This window comes from Armigeres subalbatus, chromosome 1 (genome assembly GCF_024139115.2).
Source record: "Armigeres subalbatus isolate Guangzhou_Male chromosome 1, GZ_Asu_2, whole genome shotgun sequence".
Classification (NCBI taxonomy): Eukaryota; Metazoa; Arthropoda; class Insecta; order Diptera; family Culicidae; genus Armigeres; species Armigeres subalbatus.
This window is the reverse complement of record NC_085139.1, coordinates 128,082,209-128,108,668: the sequence shown is the minus strand read 5'-3', so window position 1 is coordinate 128,108,668 and position 26,460 is coordinate 128,082,209. Positions and strand designations below refer to the sequence as shown.

Here is a 26,460-nt window from a genome sequence, read left to right as displayed (position 1 = left end):
CTGTAAAAATTATTCAAACGAATGCCAATGACATTTTACACCACTACACCTACACATGATATACATTGATTTCTCACCCAATAATCAATAACCATGAGAATAATTATGTTCAGCTAACAAACATTCTGGTGACATAAAAAATTAATTGATGTGATATTATCGAAGTATTCAACTGAAAAACATCATCACCACCATGCACCCATTTCAATAACATTCAAAAACAAGGTCGTTGGGCGAAACCCATTCTGCCGGAAGCCATTTGGCCGAAAGCCATTTGGCCGAATGCCACTAGGCCGAATATACCATTTGGCGGAACAGACCATTAGCATTAGCATTGTTACGGTGTAATTCGTAGATTGGACACTAGTGATTCTCATGTTTTACTTTTGAGATCCTTATCTAGAATGCTATCAGAAATCAAGAAGGGAAGTGGTCCTTGATTCCAGTCTCCAGTCTTCCAGTAACAAAAGCATGAGGATTACTACTCCTGGCCACGCCCATCTTCACCGTAACTAGGGAGAGGAAGGAAGTGTTGATGTGGTACTTACTTAACGAGAGACTACCGACTTAGCGACATCCTCATAAGTACCACGGAGGAGGATGATGAGGAAGGTATTCGTTGGATCAGGATTTGCCTGTAGCTGGCAATGTAACCGTGGTAGATCTTACCCCGTAACACACCACGTAAATGTGTCTACCCAGCGTTACGGGTCCGAATATACCATTTGGCCGAACAGACCATTAGGCCGAAAGTCATTTGGCCGAAAGGGTCATTTGACCGAAAGGGTCATTTGGCCGAAAGGGTCGTTTGGCCGAAAGGGTCATTTGACCGAAAGGGTCATATGGCCGAAAAGGGTCAAATGGCCAAAAGGGTCGGTTGGCCGAAACGGCCATTAGTCCGAAAGGGTCATTTGGCCGATAGGGTCGTTTGGCCGATAAGGTCGTTTGGCCGAAAGGGTCATCAGGCCAAAAGGGTCATTTGGCAAAATAGGACATATATAAGAAAGACGTCTCAATTCTCATTCATCATTTCTCACTTCTCAATGTAGAAAAAATGAGGAGCGCAAAGTGAGTAGTGAGACATCTCACTACTTACTTCTCGCCGCTTTTTTTTCACAGCGAGAAGTGATGTGCTGTGATGTGCTTTTTGTGTTGTGAAGTGAATTTACAAATTGAGGGTAAAACAATGTCGTGAAAATAGATGATTCTGCTAGTAATAATTAATGGTTTATAGTTTTGTTCTTATTGATTTTAGCTTTGTGAACTAAAACATTACTTAAACAAAATTTTAAATAATACTTCAAACATTGAAGAATGTATTCCATTCATTATTTTGTACATTCAATGTGAGATATTGTAATTAAATTGATTTTCAATTTGGTTTGTCATCGGTTCTGATTAATTCACGGGCTGTTATTCATACGGGAGTATTTACTCTTTTGCACTGTGGACTTGGTGGCTGCAGCCACAGCCAGCTGAGCGGTTAGCGGCGTCAATCGTCTAGTCGCATGCGCTATGGAGTGTGTTCGATTCCCGCCCGGTAAGGAGAAAACTTTTCGTGATACGTTATGTGCCCTGTCCGTTGTTTCATGCTAGGTGTTAAATGTTCAGTCTGTAATATATTTTACCGAAATTGTCCTGTAATTTTTAAATGTTCCATCATTTTTATATTCTTCTACAAATGTACCGAAATCTGTAACAAAAAATACTTTGCTTCGGTAAATAGAAATTTTACATCAACATTTCTACCGAGATATCGGTAAGAAAAATCACTGAACATTCGGTAAAGTTTGTATTTTTCAAACGATTTGGTAATACTTATGAAAGAAATGTCAAATTTTCCAAGTTTATTGTCATGTGTTGTTCCGCTATTTTTTGTTTATTATCAGACTAAGGCCGGAGTGGCCTGTGCTGCACATAAAAGACTTCTCCATTCAGCTCGGTCCATGGCAGCACTTCGCCAACCACGCAGTCTGCGGAGGGTCCGCAAATCGTCCTCCACCTGATCGATCCACCTTGCCCGCTGTGCACCTCGCCTTCTTGTTCCCGTCGGATCGTTGTCGAGAACCACCGGATTCATCGAATTACTGTCCGACATTCATTGATGGTTTTCCCAACAGCTGATGCAACTCGTGGTTCATTCGCCTCCTGCACGTACCGTCCGCCATCTGCACCCCACCATAGATGGTACGTAACACTTTCCTTTCAAAAACTCCCAGTGCGCGTTGGTCCTCCACGAGCATCGTCCAGGTCTCGTGTCCGTAGAGAACTACCGGTCTTATAAGCGTTTTGTAGATAGTCAGTTTGGTACAGCGGCGAACTCTATTCGATCGGAGCGTCTTGCGGAGTCCAAAGAACGTACGATTTCCAGCCACTATGCGCCTCCGAATTTCTCTGCTGGTTCTCGGCGGTCACCAGTGAGCCCAAGTACACGAATTCTCCAACCACTTCGATTTCGTCACCACCGATAGAAACTCGTGGTGGGTGGCTTACATTGACCTCTCTTGAGCCTCTTCCTATCATGTAATTCGTCTTCGACGTGTTGATGACTAGTCCAATCCGTTAAGCTTCGCTTTTCAGTCTAATGTAGGCTTCCTCCATCCTCTCAAAGTTACGTGCCATGATATCAATGTCGTCGGCGAAGCCAAATAACTGGACGGACTTCGTGAAAATCGTACCACTCGTGTCAATCCCTGCCCTTCGTATTCTCCCCTCCAAAGCGATGTTAAATAGCAGACACGAAAGACCATCACCTTGCCGTAACCCTCTACGCGTTTCGAAGGGACTCGAGAATGCCCCTGAAACTCGAACTACGCACATCACCCGATCCATTGTCGCCTTGATCAACCGTATCAGTTTATCCGGAAATCCCTTTTTGTGCATTTGCTGCCATAGCTGATCCCGATCGATTGTATCATTTGTATTGTATTCGCGACATTTTGTATTGTGTTGTATTCGCGATATTTCTGCAATACCTGACGTATGGCGAACACCTGGTCTGTGGTAGAGCGTTCACCCATGAATCCCGCCTGGTACTGCCCCACGAACTCTCTTGCAATTGGTGTTAGTCGGCGGCATAAAATTTGGGAGAGTACCTTGTAGGCGGCGTTCAGCAATGTGATTGCGCGGTAGTTGCTACAATCCAGCCTATCGCCCTTTTTGTAGATGGGACACACGACACCTTCCATCCACTTCTGCGGCAGAACCTCATCCTCCCAAACCTTGGTAATCACCCAGTGCAACAGCTCTCCTGGTAGTTGGTCAACTCCAAGGGCTTTGTTGTTTTTCAGCCGGCCGATCTCCTCCTGGATTTCTTGGAGATTCGGAGCCGGAAGTCGCATGTCCTGCGCGCGTGCTCCTAGGTTCATTACCATACCGCCACCGTTGTCTGTCATATCGCCATTCAGGTGCTCTTCGTAGTGCTGCCGCCACCTTTGGATCACCTCACACTCGTTTGTAAGAAGGTTCCCGTTTATGTCCTTACACATATCGGGCTGTGGCACGTGGTCCTTACGTGAACGGTTCAACTTCTCATAGAACTTTCGTGCGTTATTAGCGCGGTACAGTTCCTCCGTCTCTTCACGGTCTCGATCTTCCTGCTGGCGCTTTTTCCTCCGGAAAATCGAGTTTTGTCTGTTCCGCGCCCGTTTGTATCGTGGCTCGTTCGCCCTCGTGCGGTATTGCAGCAATCTCGCCCATGCTGAATTCTTCTCCTCAACTAACTGCTCACATTCGCCGTCATACCAGTCGTTTCTCTGATCCGGAGCCACCGTGCCTAGTGCAGCGGTTGCGGTGCTTCCAATGGCGGATAGAATATCTCTCCAGCCATTTTCAAGAGATGCTGCGCCTAGCTGCTCTTCCGTTGGGAGTGCCACTTCCATCTGCTGCGCATAGTCTTGGGCTAGTCTACCGTCTTGTAGCCGCCCAATGTTTAGCCGCGGCGGACGACTTCGACGCGTGTTGATCACCGTCGAGAGTTTTGAGCGCAGACATACTGCAACGAGGTAGTGGTCGGATTCAATATTCGCACTGCGGTAAGTGCGTACGTTCCTGATGTCGGAGAAGAATTTACCTTCGATTAGAACCTGGTTGATTTGGTTTTCCGTTACTTGATTAGGTGATTTCCATGTGGCCTTGTGGATATTCTTGCGGGGGAAGAAAGTGCTTCGGACTACCATTCCGCGGGAGGCTGCAAAGTTTATGCATCGTTGGCCGTTGTCGTTCGATACGGTATGCAGACTATCCGGTCCAATGACCGGTCTATACATTTGCTCCCTTCCTACCTGAGCGTTCATGTCACCGATGACGACTTGACGTCCCGCAGTGGGCATCCATCGTATGTCTGCTCCAGCTGCGCATAGAACGCTTCTTTCTCGTCGTCGGATCTCCCTTCGTGTGGGCAGTGCACGTTGATGATGCTATAGTTGAAGAAACGGCCTTTTATCCTCAGCTGGCACATCCTTGCGTTGATTAGTTGTCACCCAATCACGCGTTGGCGCATCTTTCCCAGCACTATAAAGCCGGTTCCCAGCTCGTTGGTGGTGCCACAGCTTTGGTAGAAGGTAGCCGCTCGATGCCCGCTTTTCCACACTTTCTGTCCTGTCCAGCAGATTTCCTGCAGCGCTACGACATCGAAGTTGCGGGGATGTAATTCATCGTAGATTACCCTGTCGCAACCTGCGACGCCTAGCGACTTGCAGTTCCATGTTCCAAGCTTCCAATCCTGATCTTTTATTCGTCGCCTAGGTCGTTGCCGATTGTATCGAGTCGTATTATCTTCTATGTCGTTCGTAATAGTTGTTTTTAAAGGCGGCGTATTGGGCCTGCGCAAACCTCCTGTCTCGTCGGAGGGCCGTCGTGTCAGGGCTGTTTAGCGTCCCACCTAACAACCAGGACTTGGGCTTGTGCGCTTTGAGCGGCACACGGTCGCTTTGGCGGAGCCTACTTGCGGATACATGCAGTTTTTTATAGAGGTTTAACAGGGCCCACTGTCAAACCCCACCACATCCTAGGCAGGCGCCACAACTCGCAGATGGCCTGGGGAGGGATCGTCAAGCCCTTGGACATAGTCCCTGCTGCCCTGTGTCTGTGTTGTTCCACTATGATTAGTTTTTAACAGCGCTTCCGTGTCCAACATTGTTTCGTTCAGCGCATAACAAGAACCTACAAATAATTAATTGATTGTTAACCCATTACTAAACTTTTTTTCATCATTTTGTGCCACGCAATCAAGACTCCGCCTGTTTCATATCAAACTGATATCGTTATGTTTGCGGCGCAAAGTATGAATGCAAAAGAATAAAGTACTTATAAAATATTAGAATGCATTGGTGTTTTATTTCAATAAAAATTACCGATTTATCGATAAATTTGGCAATTCTTTCTGTTGAGTAGACATTACAGACCGTTCGGTATTTTTTTGGATTACCTAATTATTTCAGTTCAGCAGTTGAGAATTCGGTAAACGATTTACCGAAGTCGGTAATTTATGTTATATGTGTAGCATTTCCTCAGCTATTAATTGGAAGCTTTTCTATGCCCGCCATTGCATGGGTATATATTTTATGTAGCAAGCAGGGTTTCGACTTTTCGTTTCAATGAGACCAAAGCAAGCGTTTTTCGGGCCAAGGAAGAATCTTTTTTCACTGTTTCTGTTGAGGATCACCCATTATTTTTTTCCCCCATCAATCTTTTCTCTAGAATAAACCTTGGAAGATAAACGAAAATCTTGCCTAGAGGAATTGTATCAATAGTAGAGTTAGGGCTTCAATTTCCGGAAACGATTTCCCGGGAAATCATATTTCCCGGGATTCCCGATTCCCGGGATTTATGTATCAGTTTCCCGAATTTCCCGGGAAATGAGCATACTAAAATATTTTGTAATAATTGTCTTTTTTTTAATTTGATGATAACGGATTTTGGGGTATCAATTACATTTTTTTTACTAGCATCATCTAACTATTTATTTCACTTTTGAAGTTTAAGAATTCAAGTTATAACTGAAAATGTTACAGAATCATACGGTGCATTCCAACACGCATTGAAGAGAGGCGAGACAAACAACCAGTTTGTATCTATCGTTTGTTTATTCAGTAAATTCAAACGTCGGTAAGCGTTGTGAAGTCGAAATAAAAATTAAGTGTCTGTGGTGAAACAGCAGAGCTACCAATGTTCGAAGATATTCAGGCAATAGCAGTGACCGCTTTGGCAGGTTTGTCCTATTATTGTCAAAGGTTTTTAAGACCTTCAATCCTTTTTGATTCAATTCTTGAACAGACTCATATTCCGAAGACTCGTTTGAATTTTGCGATATTTCGGAAATATTTCATTTGAGTACATATTTTATAATATTGGTGGGCTAACAGATCTTGATGCAAAAACAGAGCTCTTTTTTATTTCGAATGGAAGAATTCCATTTCAAATATTTTATTCATCTGCTTAAAATAAAAAATGTGTTCAAGTGGACGTACATGAATAAAAATGTTTTATCCTTCAAAGTTGACCAGAAGATTCTATGCACTAAAAAAAATCGTCGAGTACAAGAATACTTAATGTTAGAAATATTTTGGCGATTATAGAAGAGAATCTCTCGAAGCCGTCGTTGTCCAAAAACTGGAAAAAGTGCGGATACAACCTGAAAAAGTTTAAAAAACCCTGATTAATCCACCTAGCGGTGATGATGCCTTTCTCGCTCGTTCAAAAGGGTTGACAAACATATTAGAAAAGTCTTATATAACACTAAAAAGCAGGGTTTCGACTTTTCGTTTCAATGAGACCAAAGGAAGCGTTTTTCGGGCCAAGGGAAAATCTTGTTTCGTTGTTTATGTTGAGGATCATCTTTCACCCATCAATCTTTTCTCTAGAATTAGCATTGGAAGATGAACGAAAATCTTGCCTATTAGATGAAAATCCTTTTTCGTTTCATTACTTTCACCTCTCACTCACTTTTCGCGAGAATTATCGCAGAACAATTACAAAATTGTATGGCCGCGCCGGGATTCGAACCCAGAATAGTAACAATAATAGCTGTGGGGATGCGCTTACTTTAGCCACACCACCACGCTATCTGTATGCAAGCGTTAAGTTATTTGTTCCACATAAGCTACTACCATTTGCATTGATGATGCCACGAAAAGACCCGAATATGAAAGAAAAAGAGCAAACCAACGTTCAGCGGCAATCGAAGTGAGCGAAAAATTGTTATCACTCTCCAGGCTGTTTTTCTTTCCCGAAAAGCGATTTCTCCCCGAAAACTGTCGTGAGGGAAAATCATGTGCTCCTGAGATTGAGTGAGCATTATGAACCCTGCTAAAAAGGGCTTATTTTTCACATTTGTGTATGGCAGCTTTACTTTGTACCGTTAAATGCACAAAAACGATCCATAAAAAAAATGAAAAACGATCCATAAAAAACATCTGAATGTTCCATAAAACGCTACCTTAAATCCAAAAAATAATTCAACCAAAAGACGCATTATTGCGTCCAAATTAATTTTTACAAGGCTCTGAAAATGTGTATCCTAAATTTTACACGGCCAAAAAAAAAACTAGTGTATGTAGCAAAAACGGTAAGGCCCAGCATGTCGATTTAACACCAGATCTTATGAGTGGGAGTCCCGTTCGATACCACTCTACCATTCCTGCTGCTTGACAGAAGGGAGATCGAAGCTTACCATGTTCTACAATTTCATGAATATAGGGAAGCATCAGCCCATCCACTGCTTGTTCCTTACAACTGCGCTGAAGGTGAAAAAGGAGAAACGAAAACAGTGCTCAGCTGGTGCGCAAAGAATCTTGTATGTATTCATGGGTCACTTTGTTTGTTTCGGGAAGCTTTGCATTTCAGTCATTCTTACTGTAAATTCAAGCCATTTGGTAATGAGAAGCATTTAATGTCTGGCATTCGGTATTTGATGACAGAATGATACTGCAAATATATTGTTTTGGGTGTCTGAAGAAAATATGACAAAATATTATGTTATGATTGGATATGTATCTCGGTTGATTACGTCAGCTTAAAGGATTGCGTCCCTTAAAAAATTGAGAATTTTTTGGTGTGCAGGGGTATCCATAAAGATTAATTTTAAGATCCATAACTAAGCTAAAAAATAAATCAAATAATTGAAAAATATGTATGTACCTTCAAATATGATCAGAAAAACAATATCATTCCTGCTACATATTTTCCCATCATCCATTTGGAAAATGATCCATAGAAAACTACATTTTGATCCATAAAAATACAATTTTGTGCAATTTTTATCGTGATTATGATCCATAGCTTCGGTAATATGATCCATAGTTTTGGATATATGATCCATAATATTGGTCATTTGACAAACTTTCGAGTGTTTCTTGTTTTGAAGTCAGAATCCAGCTTAGGCTTCTGGCACCCAATCAATAAGATAGCCTTTTTAAATTATTGTTTTGAATAGTATGATTCTTCATATAGATAAGAATTCATTTTTGCTGATGAGCAGTTCCGTTTTGTCATTGACATTCATCCACTTTTCAACTAAGATTTACAAATTTGATCCGACTTAATAAAATCTAAAGGGAATTCTACTACGGTTGCTTTTCTTCATATGGAGAGCATTTCGGAGTGATTAACCGAAGGTTTTACCAAAATTGATTCATATTAATTTGTTTTTGTATATATTATAATGAACTGATCTAAAATTATTTATCAGATCACTCTGTACAGGTAAACTATCCCTGTACAAAATTTGATAGATTACTCGTGACAGAGCTGGTCTAATACTTTATATCATACTGATTGCATACCTGATATTATTCTATCAGGAAATCAAAAATCGTTGATTGCCTTAGAGTAATTTGTTATGGATTATAGCAAGGATGTTTTCGATCATTTAGTAATATAGGTTCGATAATTTAATCAATAACTCATTCCAGACGTTAAATGTCGAAAAATATCCGCACCAGAAGTCCACCATAAAACACGTTTTAAAATTTAACTTCTGGTATGAGTAATCGACAAACTAAATGATCGAACTTAGATTACTACATGATCCAAAACATGTTTGGATTGTAGAAAAGTTTGGACACATTTTCCATTGACCTGCCAAAAAAAAAATTTTTTCTTCAAATCCTTCCGAAACTCAGCTTCTCCCACATAATCCAAAAATCTTCAAACAGATGTGTTGTCACTATGAATGGGGTTCCAATTAGACTTGCGAAGTCCAAGATTTAGGACTTATATATAGCATGAATTAATTAACTATCAAAAACCACACCGAAGGTATACAAGCGAAAAGGTACGAATATAGTAAGTAGTTATAGAAAATCAAAACCATTTACTAAAATAAATTGTTTTATTTACAAACTAATTGTTAGACCAGCCATGTTTACATATACTGTGCCAATATGAATTATTTGCTGAAACGCCAGGAAGAATGCATTACAGAGGATTCAAAATAAATGTTGAAATTGATTCTGAAGTTGCTTCCCTGCACACCAAAACATTATGAATATTAGGCGATTTGAATGAATTGACACAAAAGCACATGACGTAAACTCAATCGTATATGTTTTTCAACGTCAGATGATGTAAATATGCCACGGAACCTAAAAACACAGCTCCAGGTGCGTTGCCGCACGAATGGACAAGCCGATGATAAGTGCAAATTGCATATAACCTGTTATACTTCGATCACCACTCATCCAAGAAGTAAAGATAGCTGAGGGGTAGCATTCTAGGCTCTCACTCAGAGAGTTTGTGTTCGACGCTCATACGATTTTAATTTTTTTTCAAAAACATATTTATAAACAATTTTTATTTTCTAAAACTCAATACCAAATTTTTGAAACGACTTCTCTGCGATTGTAAACAAAGTCAAAAACATCGATTCGTCAAATCTGAGAGGTTAGAGCACTCCCACGCAATCCAGCACCACTAACAGGTAGCCGAAGTATTTACCTATTTACCTATTTACCAAACTACATATCTACACATGTCTTTTAATCGAAATAATTAGACTTTCATGTTGCCAATCTAAAAGAAAATTAAATTTCAAATCCGAAAAATCTAACTATTTTCGGCTAAAATGTGTTTTAACATTTTAACAATCATTTTAAAATTGACGCCCTTCACCCTTGCCGGGGTGATGGGTCAATGGGGCGTGTTACGTCCTTCTGCAATATTCATCCAACGGCAAGCGACTGAAGCGAATGCAGTGACGTTTTATTTTAGTATTACAAAAAATCCTGGATATAGAACAAAAAATGTTTCCAGTTGGCAAACATTCGAGTGCTTCCCAGTTTGAAGTCAGAATCCAGCTTAGGCTTCTGTCACCCAATCAATAAGATCATACAATTGGATCGAGTATTTTCATTTTGTGCGTTTCTTATAAAGACTTGCAGCTCTGTTCGAACTTAATCGTTTGTATTATGACACTTTTGGTCTACAAGCCCTACGAGAAATAAGTTTTCGTAAATAATTCCTCAGATAAAGGTGTTTTGTAATTTTAAATGAATTTTCATGCACATATTTGGGGCATGCGAATAAGTGCAATATTCAATCAAACTAAGTGTTATTTATAATGCGAATAAATTTGTCGCTTGTAGAATTTATCTAATTTAATCGATAATAATGAATATTCACTTGTTGGGAATATTTGTATTTCCACATGGCCGGGGTAACCCATTTTTCTACTCAAATTTTCGATTAGCAGATTTAATTGATAACAAATCGTAAGGATATCCTACAACAAATATACATAAAAATTTGATATTGTATGATATTCGTTTTATTTTTGCGAACGAAGTACCACAAGTCAGTCAAAAAGCCGCTTGGTGCGATTTGGCTAAGCCCCGACCACATGTCGTTGAATTACCAATACTTTTTACTGTATTTCTTTCAAATTGATACATTCAAGGGGTAGACAAAATTCAGAAAAATATTCGCCCTGCCTTACGCCGTTTGAATAAAAAATATTCCATTGTGTAATCAATGATATACTTAAAAGCTTTTAATGACAATTTATGGACTGGAAAATTATTAAAAAATGAAGATGGTACAAATATGCAATTATGTACAAATGCAATAAAGCAATTATCAATATAATATAATATCATAATTATTATGATTTGCTTTTTTGCTAATTCCAAAAGACGAATTCGAGAACGTTTTTGTGGTATGGTAGAAGTTTTTCTCCAAATCTCCCACAGCATACTCTACCACAAAAACGTTCTCGAATTCGTCTTTTGGAATCTGCAAAAAGCAAATCATAATAATTATGTTATTATACTATATAGTTGTTAAATCGATTGTTTAAATTCGAAATCATTTAAAAAATTTAAAATCAAATTTTATTCCATCATAACATTTTCTATCACTTTGCGAATGTTTCCAGAAATTCCTGAAATTCATTCAATTTACAAGCAGACAACGCAAGAAACATACACCCCCCTATGCTGCTCAAGCACTTCAGCGCCAACAGCCCTTTTTTCGTGGTTCTTGTGACGACCGCCAGACGTCAAAATGATCTACTACCTATGTGCTTTCTTGCCTCATATAGGTATTTACTTCTATCAGTGCTAAAAATAGAACAGAAGCACGGCTTGCTGTACGCGCTGTACGGGCTGTGTACAATGCGATGCCTGATGCAAGTTGAAAATAGAGATGTCGCAAATTAATCGATTACTTCGATTAATCGATTCATCGTTGTGATAATCGATTAATTTTGAATCGATTATTACCCAACGATTAATCGATTCAATAATCGAGATGAATCGTGAGTAATCGATTAGTTACTAATCGATTAATCAGAATTTTACGACATCATAAGGATGTCGAAAATTAATTGATTATTTCGATTAATCGATTCATCGTTGTGATAATCGATTAATTTTTAATCGATTACTATACAATGATTAATCGATTCAATAATCGACAAGAATCAAGAGTAATCGATTAGTAACTAATCGATCAATCGGGATTTTACGACATCTCTAGTTGAAAATAAACAGTCAAAGCTTGTGTTGCTGGCTGATGCTACGATGCGATGCCAACCGATGCGCAGTGGCGGAAACCCGTACAAAGAAAGATTCGTTTTTTCGCGAAGCTCACACAAATTGTGAATGAGCTAATTCCTTAATTTGTTGATTGTAGCTTGTTAATTTAATTTTTGGTAACTTGGTGCTAAAAAGTTGATGCTGTAAAGCATCTCCTAAATAAATGTGTATGGGCAAATTAAATTCGAAAAATTCTTTTAGTCTGACATTTATATGGGGGCCCGCCACTGTGCGACGGCACATTGCCATTCCTTTTTTCACCCGCATTCGTACGGGAGAGCGTTGAACAAAGCACGATGCATTTTGAAATTGCTATACATGAGTATGTGATATAGGGTATTTGTGTTTTTCTTAGCGCATTAGCAATAAGACATGAGAAAAGTTATGTATGACGTTTAACATAGGAGAGGGTTTTCAATTACTGAACGGATATCGGATAACGGATATTTGTAATTTCCATAGGGCACCCGTACCTTGAGTGTAGGTAGTGGGTTCTTATTATATATTTCCCATTATTATACACATATGTTTCCTTTCGTTGCGGTATGATGTAATTATGCCATCACACCAATATAATTTTTCATAACAAAATTGACTTCCTCACATCAATTGCTTCACCACTTTTACGAAGCTATTTAGAATAATTGGTGAAGTGAAATAAATCTTATTTTAAAATCAATATTTTATCTATTAGTTAATGTAATGAAACTGTTTATTTTCAATCACGAAACGTGCACTTCGAGAATAGTTGGTAAATCCAAACCACTATTCACTTGGATCGTAGTGCAATTTGCACCAGTTCTGATCAATCACGGAGTAGCAACCATTGATATGTACACTCAGTCTAAGCTAAGCTAAGCTAAGCTGAAACTGTATAGTTTCAATCAACAAACGATAAAAACAAATATTTTCTTTTCTCAATTCATTAATATTTCTAGTATAGGAACATTTACCCTAGCAGGATAAACTCTAATGCTATATAGAGACAATGATCATATCTCCAATTCGATGATTTATGGTTGCATGTATCTTCTCACAAGTTAAGAGTATTGATGGTGCTGTGGTATAGTATGCGCTTCCCACCCCAGAGATAGTTTTTTTGCACGTGAAAACAGTTTTTTCGCCGTAACTTCGGAACGCAATGTCCGATGGATCTAATTTTCAATAGCAAACAATGGGATTGAATTCTACGTCGAATGGAACTTGTTGCGAGCAAATTGGATAATGCTAAGTACCAAAAAGTGTGTCTCACATTTTTGTACACACACACACACACATACATACACACATACAGACATCACCTCAATTCGTCGAACTGAGTCGATTGGTATATAACACTATGGGTCCCCGGGCCTTCTATCAAAAGTTCGGTTTTGGAGTGATCCTATCGCCTTTACGTATACTTTGTATACGAGAAAGGCAAAAAAATTATGGAAAAGTAGCACATAGTGGAGCTTATCAGGACACTGCAGATCTTACTCTTGAGCCAGAGCAGATGCTGATACTTATGACATGGCGAACGTTTTGTAGAAGGAGTTAACGATTTTCGAACTGAACAAAAACTTTCTCAGACTTTCAACAACTCTTTCATCATTTGAGGACAAAATAGCAAGCCGAATGTCGAATGTATATTTTCAAAACCATATTTTACGACAAAATTTAAACTACGATTTTTAATTAGTTTCGAGAGTTTTTTTTATTTCCCGGGATCCCGGGAAATCTCGGGAAATTATTATTTCGTTTCCCGTTTCCCGGGATGTTGATTCCCGGGAAAAATGGAAGCCCTAGTAGAGATATTAGTAGATCAACAAAAAAAATATTTAAAAAAAAATGATAAATATTGAAAATTTACAGCTTTAATATCTTAGCCAATAGATAGACTAATAAATTTGCTAGCAAAAATGAGATTGATGTCATTTAACATCAACAACTAAAAAATATTGCTTGCACCACTAATTGATGCACTGTTCCTTTAGTGGCGGTAAATATTAAGTTTTGTTCCCTTAGTGTTGCTATCCATTTCTTATGGAACTCGCCACTATTGGTACAGTTGCACCACTATAGGTGCAAGGGAGTCATTTTTTTTAAAGGAAAATATTTGTTTTCAATAGTTTTTAAAGTGAAATCTTAGGATAAGTTGCATTTAACAGGATATTTAAAGCACGACGCATCAACTGAAATCATCGTTAAGTGTATAATTATGATAAATCTCATCTCCACTATTGGTGCTACCTCCACTAAGGGTACGGTTACCCTATTGAATGAAAATCCTTTTTCATTTCATCAATTTTACCTCTCACTCACTTTTCGCGAGAATTATCTCAGAAAAATTATAAAATTATATAACCGCGCCGATATTCTAACCCAGAATAGTAACAATAATAGCTGAGGAGATGCGCGTACTCTAGCCACACCACCACGCTTTCTGTTTGAAAGCAATAAGTTATTTGTTCCATTTGCATGTAGGTATGATTCCGCGAAAAATATCGAATGGCAGTGAAAAAGAGCAAACAATTGGCGACAATCGAAGTGAGCGAATAATGACTATCACTCTCTAGTAGGCTATTTTTCTTTCCCGAAAAGCGAATTCTTCCCGAAAATTTTCGTAAGGGAGCATCCTGTGCTCCTGGACCAATCCGAGATAAAACTCGGCATCTTCAAATTTGTATTCCCACTGGAAGCTGGAAAGGCGTGTTGAAAGATTGCCGGACAGTAACCCTGCGAAGATAGTGTTCGCTTCCAACCCGGTAGGTACAAGAAGGCATGGAACGCAGTTAGCTAGGTGGGTACCAGGTCAACCCACCTCGCTCGCTGAACCACTTGGCGAGCGTCAGCCGGGGTGCAGCCGACTTGTAGATGGAGACTAGTGGACCGTGTACTGTGCCGTCAAATTGTTGACAGTGTTATCTGTTTAGATGTTAACTAAATAAATAATAAATGATGAACTATCACTATCTTATCATTAAAAATGGCCATATTAAAGTCTATTTTCAAAACATGCAGCATTTTTCACTTAATCTGTTGTTCAACTTCCGGGAATGCAATATAAACCTGACAAACGCTCACGCAGATCGAAAAACCCACTCAAGGCACCCACTCAGCATCCAGTTTCAGATTGATGCAAAACGTTCAATCACTCCCAGGGAACAAAGTAAAACGCACAGTTGTATTGGTACATGGGTGCTGGTTGCTGGCGGGAAGAGTGTGCTTTGCAATCAAAAAGCAGACCGGATTCCTAAAATCGATATGATTCAACAACTCCAATCGAGCTAATGCAGCCTACCTTTTCCCTGAATTTAATATCGCATCATCGAGACTCCGATGTCGACCCTTTTGATGGATTTAAAAGCGTGATGTTCTGCAATGATAGGAGCTTAGTGCTGTTGGCTGTCAGTGAATTGCTTCGGAAAAATAAATAGAGCGAAATGAAACCGTGATGTTCAAGTATGACTGAAGAGGTACATATCTATGTCGTTCCATATTTAAAACGTTTCATAGAAAACTTATTTAGTATGCTTAAACACCATTTTAGCACTGAAGCAAGTACAATTAGAATCATAATTTAGCAGACATATGTTTGAATGGAACACACTGTTGTTTTGAATATAATTGACAAAACTACTCGACTGATTTTAAAACATTTAAAATCTCAATTCAGGAATGAATTATAACAAGTAAATATGGTCGAAAAAGCCAGGATTTTTTAAATTCTTTTTTCAGTGAATTTTTATTTTAAATCGGAAAAAAATAGATTTGGTATAATTGTAAAAGATTAAACATTCTGAAACGAGGTCATTCACAACATTTTTCCACATAACCATACGGGGGATGGACAAAATAATTAGGATAGGCAAATTTTGGGTAAAATTAGATGTGTTGTAACTATCTTAGATATCATCCGATTTTGACAATTCAGGAATGCCCGAACTAGAAAATTAATGCAGTTTGACGGTATGTCCATGGAACCGACTATGGGCACCGGATTCCGGAGATATTCCAGGTTTTTCGGAGGTAGGTTCAAAACCGTAAATTTGAGGTGGATATTAGGAGAAGTTGTGGTTAAAAATTGAATAATATTAGTAACCACAAATGAAGTAGGGCTCTTGCTGATGGGAACCATATATTGAGATTTGGAATCGGACCAGAATCAAGTGAGATATGGCCATTTCTTTATGATCAGTTCCGATCGATACAAAGGGGTTAGGCCACAACTTCATTTGAATCTCGCTTTTTTGATAGATCATCCACTATGATTTTATTCTAGAAGGCCTCTTATGTGTCAAGAATGAAAAGCCAATTGAATAAACGGATCCTGGAGTCGCTGGGATGTCCCCGGGGAACCTGTGAACGGGGACATTTAAGTTTTAGCACCAAAATCAGTCATTCGACGGTTCTTTTTTCATGGTTTTCGATCAGGAAGCGAAGTACGAAAATAAAATGGTCCATTGTCGACTCTGACCGTTTTCAGGATCTACGGATTGGCCCCGGGGAACCTGTGGAAGGGAACATATAAGTTTTAGCACTAAAATCAGTTATTCGACCGCTATTTTTATAGGTTTTCGATCAGGAAGCAAAGTATAAATTTAAAAGGACCATTGACAGCTTTGACCACTTCCTGGACCTACTGGTTGCCCCCGAGAAACCTGTGGAAGGTGACATTTTAGTTTTTACACCAAAACCAATCATTCGACAGCTCTTCTTTAATATAAGCAAAGTATGAATATAAAACTGACCATTGATGACTCTGACCGCTCTCAGGACCTACAGATTCCCCCCGGAAAACCAGTGGAAAGGAACATTTAAGTTACAGCACCAAAACCAATAACTCGATGGCTTTTTTTCGTCATTTTTGATCAGAAAGCGAAGTATGAGTATAAATTGGACCATTAATGGATCTGACCGCTTCCAGGACTTACGGATTGCCCCCGGGGAACTGTGGAAGGGGACATTTTAGTTTTAGCACAAAAACCAATCATAGGACGGCTGTTTTTTCATGGATTTCAAACAGAATGTGAAGTATGAACAAGAAATGGACCATTGACGGCTCTGACCGTTTTCTGGACCTACGGATAGCTCACGGGGAACCTGCCTACGTCATACTTCGCTTCCTGATCCAAAGCCATGAAAACAGAGCCGTTGTATGACCAGTTTTGGTGCTAAAACTAAAATGTCCCCTTCCACAGGTTTCCTGGGCCAATCCGTAGGTCTTGAAAGCGGTCAGGGCCGTCAATGGATTATTTTATATTGATGCTTCGTTTCCTAATCGAAAACCATGGAAAAAGAGCCTTCGAATGACTGGTTTTGGTGCTAAAACTGAAATGTTCCCTTCCACAGGTTCCCCGGGGCCAATCCGTAGATCCGGGAAGCGGTCAGAGCCGTCAATGGACCATTTTATATTCATACTTCGCTTCCTGATCGGAAAACATGAAAAAAGAGCCTTCGAATCACTGGTTTTGGTGCTAAAACTTAAATGTCTCCTTCCACAGGTTCCCCCGGGCCAATCCGTAGGTCCTGGAAGCGGTCAGAACCGTCAATTGACCATTTTATATTCATACTTCGCTTCCTGATCGAAAACCAAGGAAAAAGAGCCGTCGAACGACTGGTTTTGGTGGTAAAACTAAAATGTCCCCTTCCACAGGTTCCCCGGGGCCAATCCGTAGGTCCTGGAAGCGGTCAGAGCCGTCAATGGATCATTTTATATTCATGCTTCGCTTCCTGATCGAAAACCATGAAAAAAGAGCCGTCGAATGACTGATTGTGGTGCTAAAACTTAAATGTCCCCATTCACAGGTTCCCCGGGGACATCCCAGCGACTCCAGGATCCGTTTATTCAATTGGTTTTTTATTCTTGCCACCTTAGAGGCCTTCTAAAATAAAATCATAGTGGACCATCTATCACAAAGCGAGATTCAAATGTAGATGTGGCCTGACCCCTTTGATAAGTATCGATCGGAACCGATTTTAAAGAAATGGCCATGTATCACTTGATTCTGGTCCGATTCCAAATCTCAATATATGGTTCCAATCAGCAAGAGCCCTACTTCATTTGTGGTTACTAATATTATTCAATTTTTAACCACAACTTCTCCTAATATCCACCTCAAATTTACGGTTTTGAACCTACCTCCGAAAACCCCGGAATATCTCCGGAATCCGGTGGCCATAGTCGGTTCCATGGACATACCGTCAAACTGCATTAATTTTCTAGTTCAGGCATGCCTGAATTGTTAAAATCGGATGATAACTAAGGTAGTTACAACACATCTAATTTTACCCAAAATTTGCCTATCCTAATTATTTTGTCCATCCCCTGTAGCAAGTTTGTGATGATTTTTTTTGCTGCGAATTTGAATTGTACCCAGCCAAAAGCATTATTGGCTTATAGAATTAGATCCCCAAACTTTCAATCCTTTTTGTAATCACAAAAAAAACATATCCATTAAAGACTCACTGAGTTACATTCAGCTGGTGTTGTCGAATGATATTTCACATCGCCACTATGATCTACCTACACCATGCCAGGAGCGAAAAATCCGTCAGTCTCAATTTATCAATACTGTCAACGATAATTAGTCTTGCAGACTACTGACGTGGTGCATAACAGGATGAGATTGAATGATTTAAGTGCCGTCCAAAAATTATATTGCACTGCTCACTAGACTACACACTTTTACATTTCTCTCTTTAGAAAAATCTTGGGCCACAGAACATTAATTCGCCTCCGTGGTACTTAAGAGACTGTCGCTGAATGGGAAGGGGGCACTTCTCGTTAAGTAAATATAGCCTTAACAATTCATGTTCACTTCCTAGTTTACCGTGTAGATTGCAAGGACTGGTAATACTTATGCTTTGCCATTTTTTATCTTCGATTTGAATTAGGGATTACAACATAAGGTGGATATACAACGTAGCTACAAATCGGCCATCTTGGAAACCACGTGCTTTTTCGAGTGAATTTTCAAGAGTAAGCTTGAAAGAACCATACTTCACATAGTATCAGAACGTCGGCCAGGGGCACGTTCACCTCAATTTGGGAAATTTGTGCCATACTTCACATCGTGGTATTATCAATTCGGTGGAAAACCGAATTATAGCCGCTAATGAAGTTGGATTTTTCTCACAATCCATACGTTAAACCTAACTTCGGAAGTAGTGCGCTGTTTTCACTTGGTAATGCGCTATACAGCGCACCACTTCCGAAATTAGGTTTAACGTATGGATTGTGAGAAAAATCCAACTTCGTTAGCGGCTATAATTCGATTTTCTTCTGAATCGATAATAATTGAATCGTAGAATCATTTGCATACTTATGCTATAAAATCCACTTAAGTTTCAGCACTGCATTATGAAATGCATTATGTTGTATTTTACCAATTGAAGATGGGAGTAGAAAAAACTCAAATTAAGCCACCTAACATTGGTGGTGCCTTTCTCGCATTTAGATAAGACACCAACCTTATATGGGGCTTATATGGTGCGATGTACCATTTACTTCATAACTTTTAAACGCAACGACCGATCGTTATCAAATTTAATTGAGATCAACAAGGCTTTGTCCCCTGTCGAATAAAACTAGTAGCGAGAAAATCGGTTAAGATTTACTATACGAAAAGTTGCTTAATGATTTTTTAGCTTTTGTGCACACACACATACACACATACAGACAAACATACACACAGACAGACAGACATGTGCTCAGTTCGTCGAGCTGGGTCGATTGGTATATAACACTATGGGTCTAAGAGGCATCTATAAAAAGTTTGTTTTCGGAGTGAAATGATAGCGTCCCGGTACAACTTTGTTGTACGAGAAAGGCAGAAACATGTGGTGAATATAAAACTCACCACGTGACTAATTGTATAATCACCTTAATATTTGACTACAATTAGAAAAGGTGTTCAAAAGAAACATTCGTAACACGAGTGTCCAAGTCCTGTGCTAATGCTGTATACTAACCCCACAATCATGGATCACACTTTAATATGATTTATTTCCATGTTGGCAGCTAAAACCTCAAAAATCGAATTTCGTATTTCGGAATCATATTTTTCTCATTTAATAGAATACTGGTACAAATTAAAAATTTGAAGAAGTTCTGTTGAGTTTTGACATCCTTACATTACAACATGAGTGTTGATTTCCAATCAAAAACGCTGTTTGACAAAGCGTTTAGATAAACATCGTACGGCTTCAATTACATCGCTAACCCCAATATTATTTGAAGACTGCATTACCAGGGTCTTGTCACATAAGATGCTAAAGTGGAGGCAATATATGTACATATTGTATGGGGAAGTACTTATATGACCTCCACCTTAGCATCTTATGTGACATCATATACGATCTTGTGTTGACTGGGATGTTTATGTCAAATATAAATGACAGAACTCAACTTAAGTTAACTTTATATACAAATTTAATTAAAATACTCACACTTTTTTGATTAAAGTGATCCAAAAGTATAGGCGCCGATGAGTGCCCGTAATGGTTCTATGATCATTACAAAGCTTAAAGCAATAGCTTTCTGATAATCACTATTTTGTTTTGCGAAAAGTTGCGAGACGAGCTCGGAGGTCTAGTGGCTACCGCTTCTGCCTTATAAGCAGGAGGTCGTGGGTTCAATTCCAGGCTCGTCCCATTCCTACTTTGTATTTCTATCTTAGTTCTTTCTGTGTTTCATGGTCTACCAAAACGATTCCAACTGTTATAACCTTCCACACTTAACGAATCCAAAACCTCCCGTGGCACCTATGAGAGTTCGTAGAGTTCTCTGCATCTTTCTTAAGTAGGTGTCCAACTAACCATCCTTCCCCTTCCTCAGCATTCGCAAGGACGAGGCCAGGACAGATCTCGACTATTGGAGAGAGCATAGTGGTTAGTCCCAATTCAATATCTGTGGTAACGGATGAAAGTGATGCTACTTTCATACAATAGTCCAGGCTTGTACCACCTACGAATTTGTGCGAAATGCTCAATGCTAATGCTAATGCTAATTTTGTTTTGCGAAAAGTTGCGATAAGCTGTTTTTTAACTAAGAAACGTTTTAGTTTGAAATGTGCATAGTATTCTTTGGTCTGTTTCTAACTGAAACCTTACAAATGCGTATTTTTTGTTCACAAGAACCTTAAAAATGCCTTTTTCTAATTAATAGATTGAAGTGTCTTACTTCCAAAATCTTCTCCTGGCATCCGAGAATCTACCAATTTTAGGTTTTGTTTCCACATGATTTTTATTGTTTTGGCCATCCTTTGTTCTAGAGCGAACCTCTGTGCATCGTGTGGTCGCGTTAACTTTGACTTCTTTCTCGCAGATCCCTACGCAACTACTGGTCAACTTTGCACTAACAACATGGATGGATCTGGTTTAGCGTGTATATTGTATTATAGAAAATTTCTTAAATCTGGAGCTGACAATCTGTTTTTCTTTTCCTCTTACAGTGGAATCCCGAGCCCCCGAACACTACTACGGACGTGAAATCGGATCATTTGCCACATTCGGGCACAATGTGGAGGTACACGCATTGAAAACCCATTCATGATTATTATTACCATCTACATATGTATCACCGTTTCGCTTTCTCTAGGGTCGGGTGTTTGCCGTCGACGAGTCAACGCTGTACGTCAAAGGATTCTACTACGACGGCAGCGCCCCGGATGCATTCTTCTGGGTAGGCAATTCGCCCCGACCCAGCCCCGAAGGCTACATCATCCCCTATCCAGAGGAATACACTGGACGGTAAGTTGTCATTTAGGATTACAAGCGACTAGACACAGGGCTATGTAGCCTGCTACCTATATAAACACGTTTTACAACAGACGCTGATCTGCCGCTTTGTCTGGTTTTCAGTTTTTCGCGCGGGAGGATTATTGAAGGGAGATGTTTGAATAAGAACTTTGGTGGGAGAACCTGTCAAAGATAATTTATTTATCTTTCTTAGAACTAAGGGTGCTGAAGGATGGGAAGTAAATTTGAAGCAGGTTTTATGCAAATATGTAATGACATTCTATGAGTGCCAGAAAGATTATGTATGTGTGCTGAAGCCATAGCTTCATTCTAATCGATTCTATTGAAGATCTCAATTAGGAGACGAAGTGGAATAGGGACTGGAGTAAACACTGGAATGCCTTAGTCTGGTAATGTAAGTAAGTTGACGTAACCAATAGGGAAACTTTTCCTTCTAACGTTCCTATATTCATCTCATTTTGAATCTAAAAAATAATGGACGCCATCGGAAAAAAATTGAAATACGTACACCCATAAGTTTTGCTATTTTTGTAGGATGAAACCCTGAGTTGAAGAACCGAGACAGTATAGAAAGATAGATTTAAATAAAAGCAAAACAGCACAAGTTTAGTACAACGGACGTAATATTTACGAAGCTAGTGTTAAAAAGCACTACAATGTGGAAAAGATAAACAATTCATTTTTAAAGAATTTCCGATGAAAGAAATTTCGATTTCCAAATGTTTAAAGCAGGTGTGTCCAAGCTTATCTTATTGAATATCAAATTCTGTTTTATGTTTGTAATGTGAGATTGTCTCAGTGACTTCTCCCTTGTCTTTGTGAAAGCGAGAAATGAGAAGTGAGAAATTAGCAGTGAGAACGTCTCACTTCTTATTTCTCCCTCTTCCCAAACAAACCGATTTGATTGCAGTAACTCATGTATGACTTAATTTGGTCGTATATGAGTAACATTAACTTATCTACAACATGTGTGCTACTCGGGGTCTCTTCTTACTGTGAAAGTTTCTCACTTTCACAGTAAAAAGAGAGAAGGGAGAAATGTGAGCCAAAGAGGCGTCTCACTTCTCAATCCTCTTTTCTCCCTTCTCAATTATTATTACCTTCTCAATAATCATTATTTATCGCTTCTACGACAGTCAAATTGAAAATTTCCAACTGAGCGCACTGACGTCATGATTGCACTACCGACACCAAGCGATTATGTTTGGTACTTTGAAGGAATTTTGTCTCGGATCAATTTTCTATTGTTCTTCTTCTCAATGATACTCATTTAAAAGCACTAACAGCGTATAGCCAAATTCAGAATCATGCTAGAAATTCTACTGAACGCCGAAAAATGGCCACATTTACTAGCGGTTGTACTTTGGAAACATTCTATCGTTAAGCATTTCTCTCGTTAAGCTTTTTCCGATTATAATGGTGGTCCTAAATAGCCCCCCGTAACACTGCGTAGACACCTTTGCGTGGTGTGTTACGGTGTAACATCTACCACGGTCACATTGTCAGCTACATGCAAATCCTGACCCAACGAATACCTTTCCCAATATCCAACTCCGTGGTACTTATAAGGGTGTCGCTGAGTTGGGGCCTCTCGTTAAGTAAGTACTGCATCAACATTTCCTTCCCCTCCCAAGTTACGGTGAAGATGGGCGTGGCCCATCAAAACCATCATAGGAGAATTGAACGCTCAGGTTGGCCAAGAGGAGGATTTTAGACCGACTATTGGAAAGTTCAGTGCTCACCGGCTGACGAACGAAAACGCCCTACGACTAATTGATTTCGCCACCTCCAAGAATATGGCCATTCGCAGCACCTACTTCCAACACAGCCTTCCGTACCGGTACACCTGGAGATCACCACTGCAGACAGAATCACAAATCGACCACGTTCTGATTGATGGACGGCACATCTCCGACATTATCGACGTCAGGACATATCGTGGCGCTAACATCGACTCTGACCACTATCTGGTGATGGTTAAACTGCGCCCAAAACTATCCGTCATCAACAATGCTCGATACCGACAACCGCCGCGGTACGACCTAGAGCGACTGAAGCAACCTGATGTCGCCACTGCTTACGCGCAGCATCTTGAGGCAGCGTTGCCGAAATGCTGGAATACATTCAAAGTAGCCATTAATGACGCAGTGGAGAACAACGTCGGGTACATGGGATAAAGTCGACGGAACGATTGGTTCGACGAAGAATGCAGACAGATTCTGGAGGAGAAAGACGCAGCGCGGGCAATCGCACTGCAGCAAGGTACCCGGCAGAACGTGGAACGCTATAAACGGAAGCGGAGACAGCAGACCCGCCTTTTTCAGGAGAAGAAACGCCGCCTGGAAGAAGCAGAGTGCGAGGAGATGAAACAGCTGTGCCGTTCTCAAGAAACACGCAAGTTCTATCAGAAGCTGAACGCATCCCGCAAAGGCTTCGTGTCGCGAGCCGAAATGTGCAGGGATAAGGATGGGAGCATCTTGACGGACGAACGTGTGGTGATCGAAAGGTGGAAGCAGCACTACGAGGAACTTTTGAATGGCGCTGAGAGTACAGGTTGTGAAAGTCAAGGCATCGGAGGAGATGACTACGTCAGTTCAGCGGATGATGGAAGCCTTGAGGGAAGTTAAGGATGCCATTAAACAGCTAAAAACCAATAAAGCAGCTGGTAAGGATGGTATCGTAGCTGAGCTCATCAAGATGAGCCCGGAAAAGCTAGCCACTTGCCTGCACAAACTGATAGTCAGAATCTGGGAAACTGAATAGCTACCGGAGGAGTGGAAGGAAGGGGTTATATGCCCCATCTATAAGAAAGGCGACAAGCTGGAGTGTGAGAACTTTCGAGCGATCACCATCCTTAATGCAGCCTACAAAGTGATATCCCAGATCATCTTCCGTTATCTGTCACCATTAGTGAATGAATTCGTGGGAAGTAATCAAGCCGGCTTCGTTGACGGCCGCTCGACAACGGACCATAACTTTACTGTACGGTAAATCCTTCAAAAATGCCGTGAATACCAGGTCCAAAGCATCATCTGTTCGTTGATTTCAATGCTGCATACGACAGTATAGACCGCGTAGAGCTATGGAAAATTATGGACAAGAACAGCTTCCCTGGGAAGCTTACCAGACTGATCAAAGCAACGGTGGATGGTGTGCAAAACTGTGTGAAGATTTCGGTTGAACATTCCAGTTCGTTCGAATCACGCCGGGGACTAAGACAAGGTGATGGACTTTCGTGCCTGTTGTTCAACATTGCGGTGGTGTCATGCGGAGAGCCGGGTGCAACAGCCGGAGTACAATATTCAACAGATCCAGTCAGTTGATTTGTTTCGCGGATGACATGGACAATGGACATTGTCGGCTGAACATTTGCAAAGGTGGCAGAACTGTACACCCGCCTGAAACGTGACTGGTGTGGTGAATGGTGAATGGTGGTGAATGCGTCAAAGACAAAGTACATGTTTGTGGGCGGAACAGAGCGCGACAGGGCCCGTCTGGGAAGCAGCGTTACGATAGACGATACCTTCGAGGTGGTCGAGAAATTCGTCTAACGGCTGATAACAATATTAGTCGTGAAATACGAAGGCGCATCATCTGTGGAGGTCGGGCCTACTACGGGCTCCAGAAGAAACTGCGGTCAAAAAAGATTCGCCACCGCACCAAATGTGTCATGTACAAGACGTTAATAATACCGGTAGTCCTCTACGGACATGAAACATGGACAATGCTCGAGGAGGACTTGCAAGCACTCGGAGTATTCGAGAGACGGGTGCTTAGGACCAGTGACGGGAAATGTCATATCGATGTCATGGGACTAACTTGCTAATAACTTTTCTCACAAGTCATTTACAATTATGTTTTCCATATAAACATGTAGCCCTCAAATGACACGAAAACTTTTTCTAATAGGTAATTTCTCTAAATATGATATTGGAGGCGTGAGAGCCGAATTAGTGTCAGATGACATTAATGTCATGACATTCCGTGACATTTTTTTAATCGCGCTCTCATGGCTCACACTTTGTATTTAGAACAATGATCTGTTCGACAAAGTTCTAGGACCCTTTAAGTACTACATGTTAATCAAAAAATCCGAACTGTAGATGACTTTTGGAAAAAGTTATTACGAAATTAGTAATAGCAATGCCATGACATTTTTTTGACATTTCCCATCACTGCTTAGGACCATCTTTGGCGGTGTGCAAGAAGGCGAAGTGGCGGCGAAGAATGAACCATGAGCTCGCCCAGCTCTACGGGGAACCCAGTATCCAGAAGGTAGCAAAAGCCGGAAGGGTACGATGGGCAGGGCATGTTGCAAAAATGCCGGACAGCAACCCTGCAAAGATGGTGCTTCCGATCCAGCATGTACGAGACGGTGAAGAGCGCAGCGAGCAAGGTGGGCAGACCAGGTGCAAAACTTGGCGAGCGTGGGGCGCATTCGAGGATGGAGAGATGCGGCCTCGAACTGTGTATTGTGGCGTCAAATTGTTGATTCAGTGTTATCTGTTTAGATGTAAACTAAATATATGATATATTATTATCATATGAAATATGATAATAAATATGATACTTAGCACACGCAACATCTTCCTAAAAGCACCTTGTTTCTATTCAGCCATTGGAAAAACATCAAAGCACGAAAAAGTTGCATCAAGATGTCAAAAAGGTTCGAATTTTGATCAAT

General features: G+C 40.2%; 1 protein-coding gene across 2 annotated transcripts in view; it reads left to right on the top strand.

Moving 5' to 3' along the window:
- The window catches only part of LOC134206242 (protein Skeletor, isoforms B/C), a 169,135-nt gene that overhangs the window by 66,234 nt on the left and 76,441 nt on the right, over positions 1-26,460 (top strand). For both annotated transcript variants that reach the window (XM_062681947.1, XM_062681942.1), the window contains exons 2-3: positions 21,470-21,543; positions 21,616-21,767. In XM_062681947.1, coding sequence (XP_062537931.1) covers positions 21,470-21,543; positions 21,616-21,767 — 226 coding nt within the window. The remainder of the gene's footprint in view (positions 1-21,469; positions 21,544-21,615; positions 21,768-26,460) is intronic.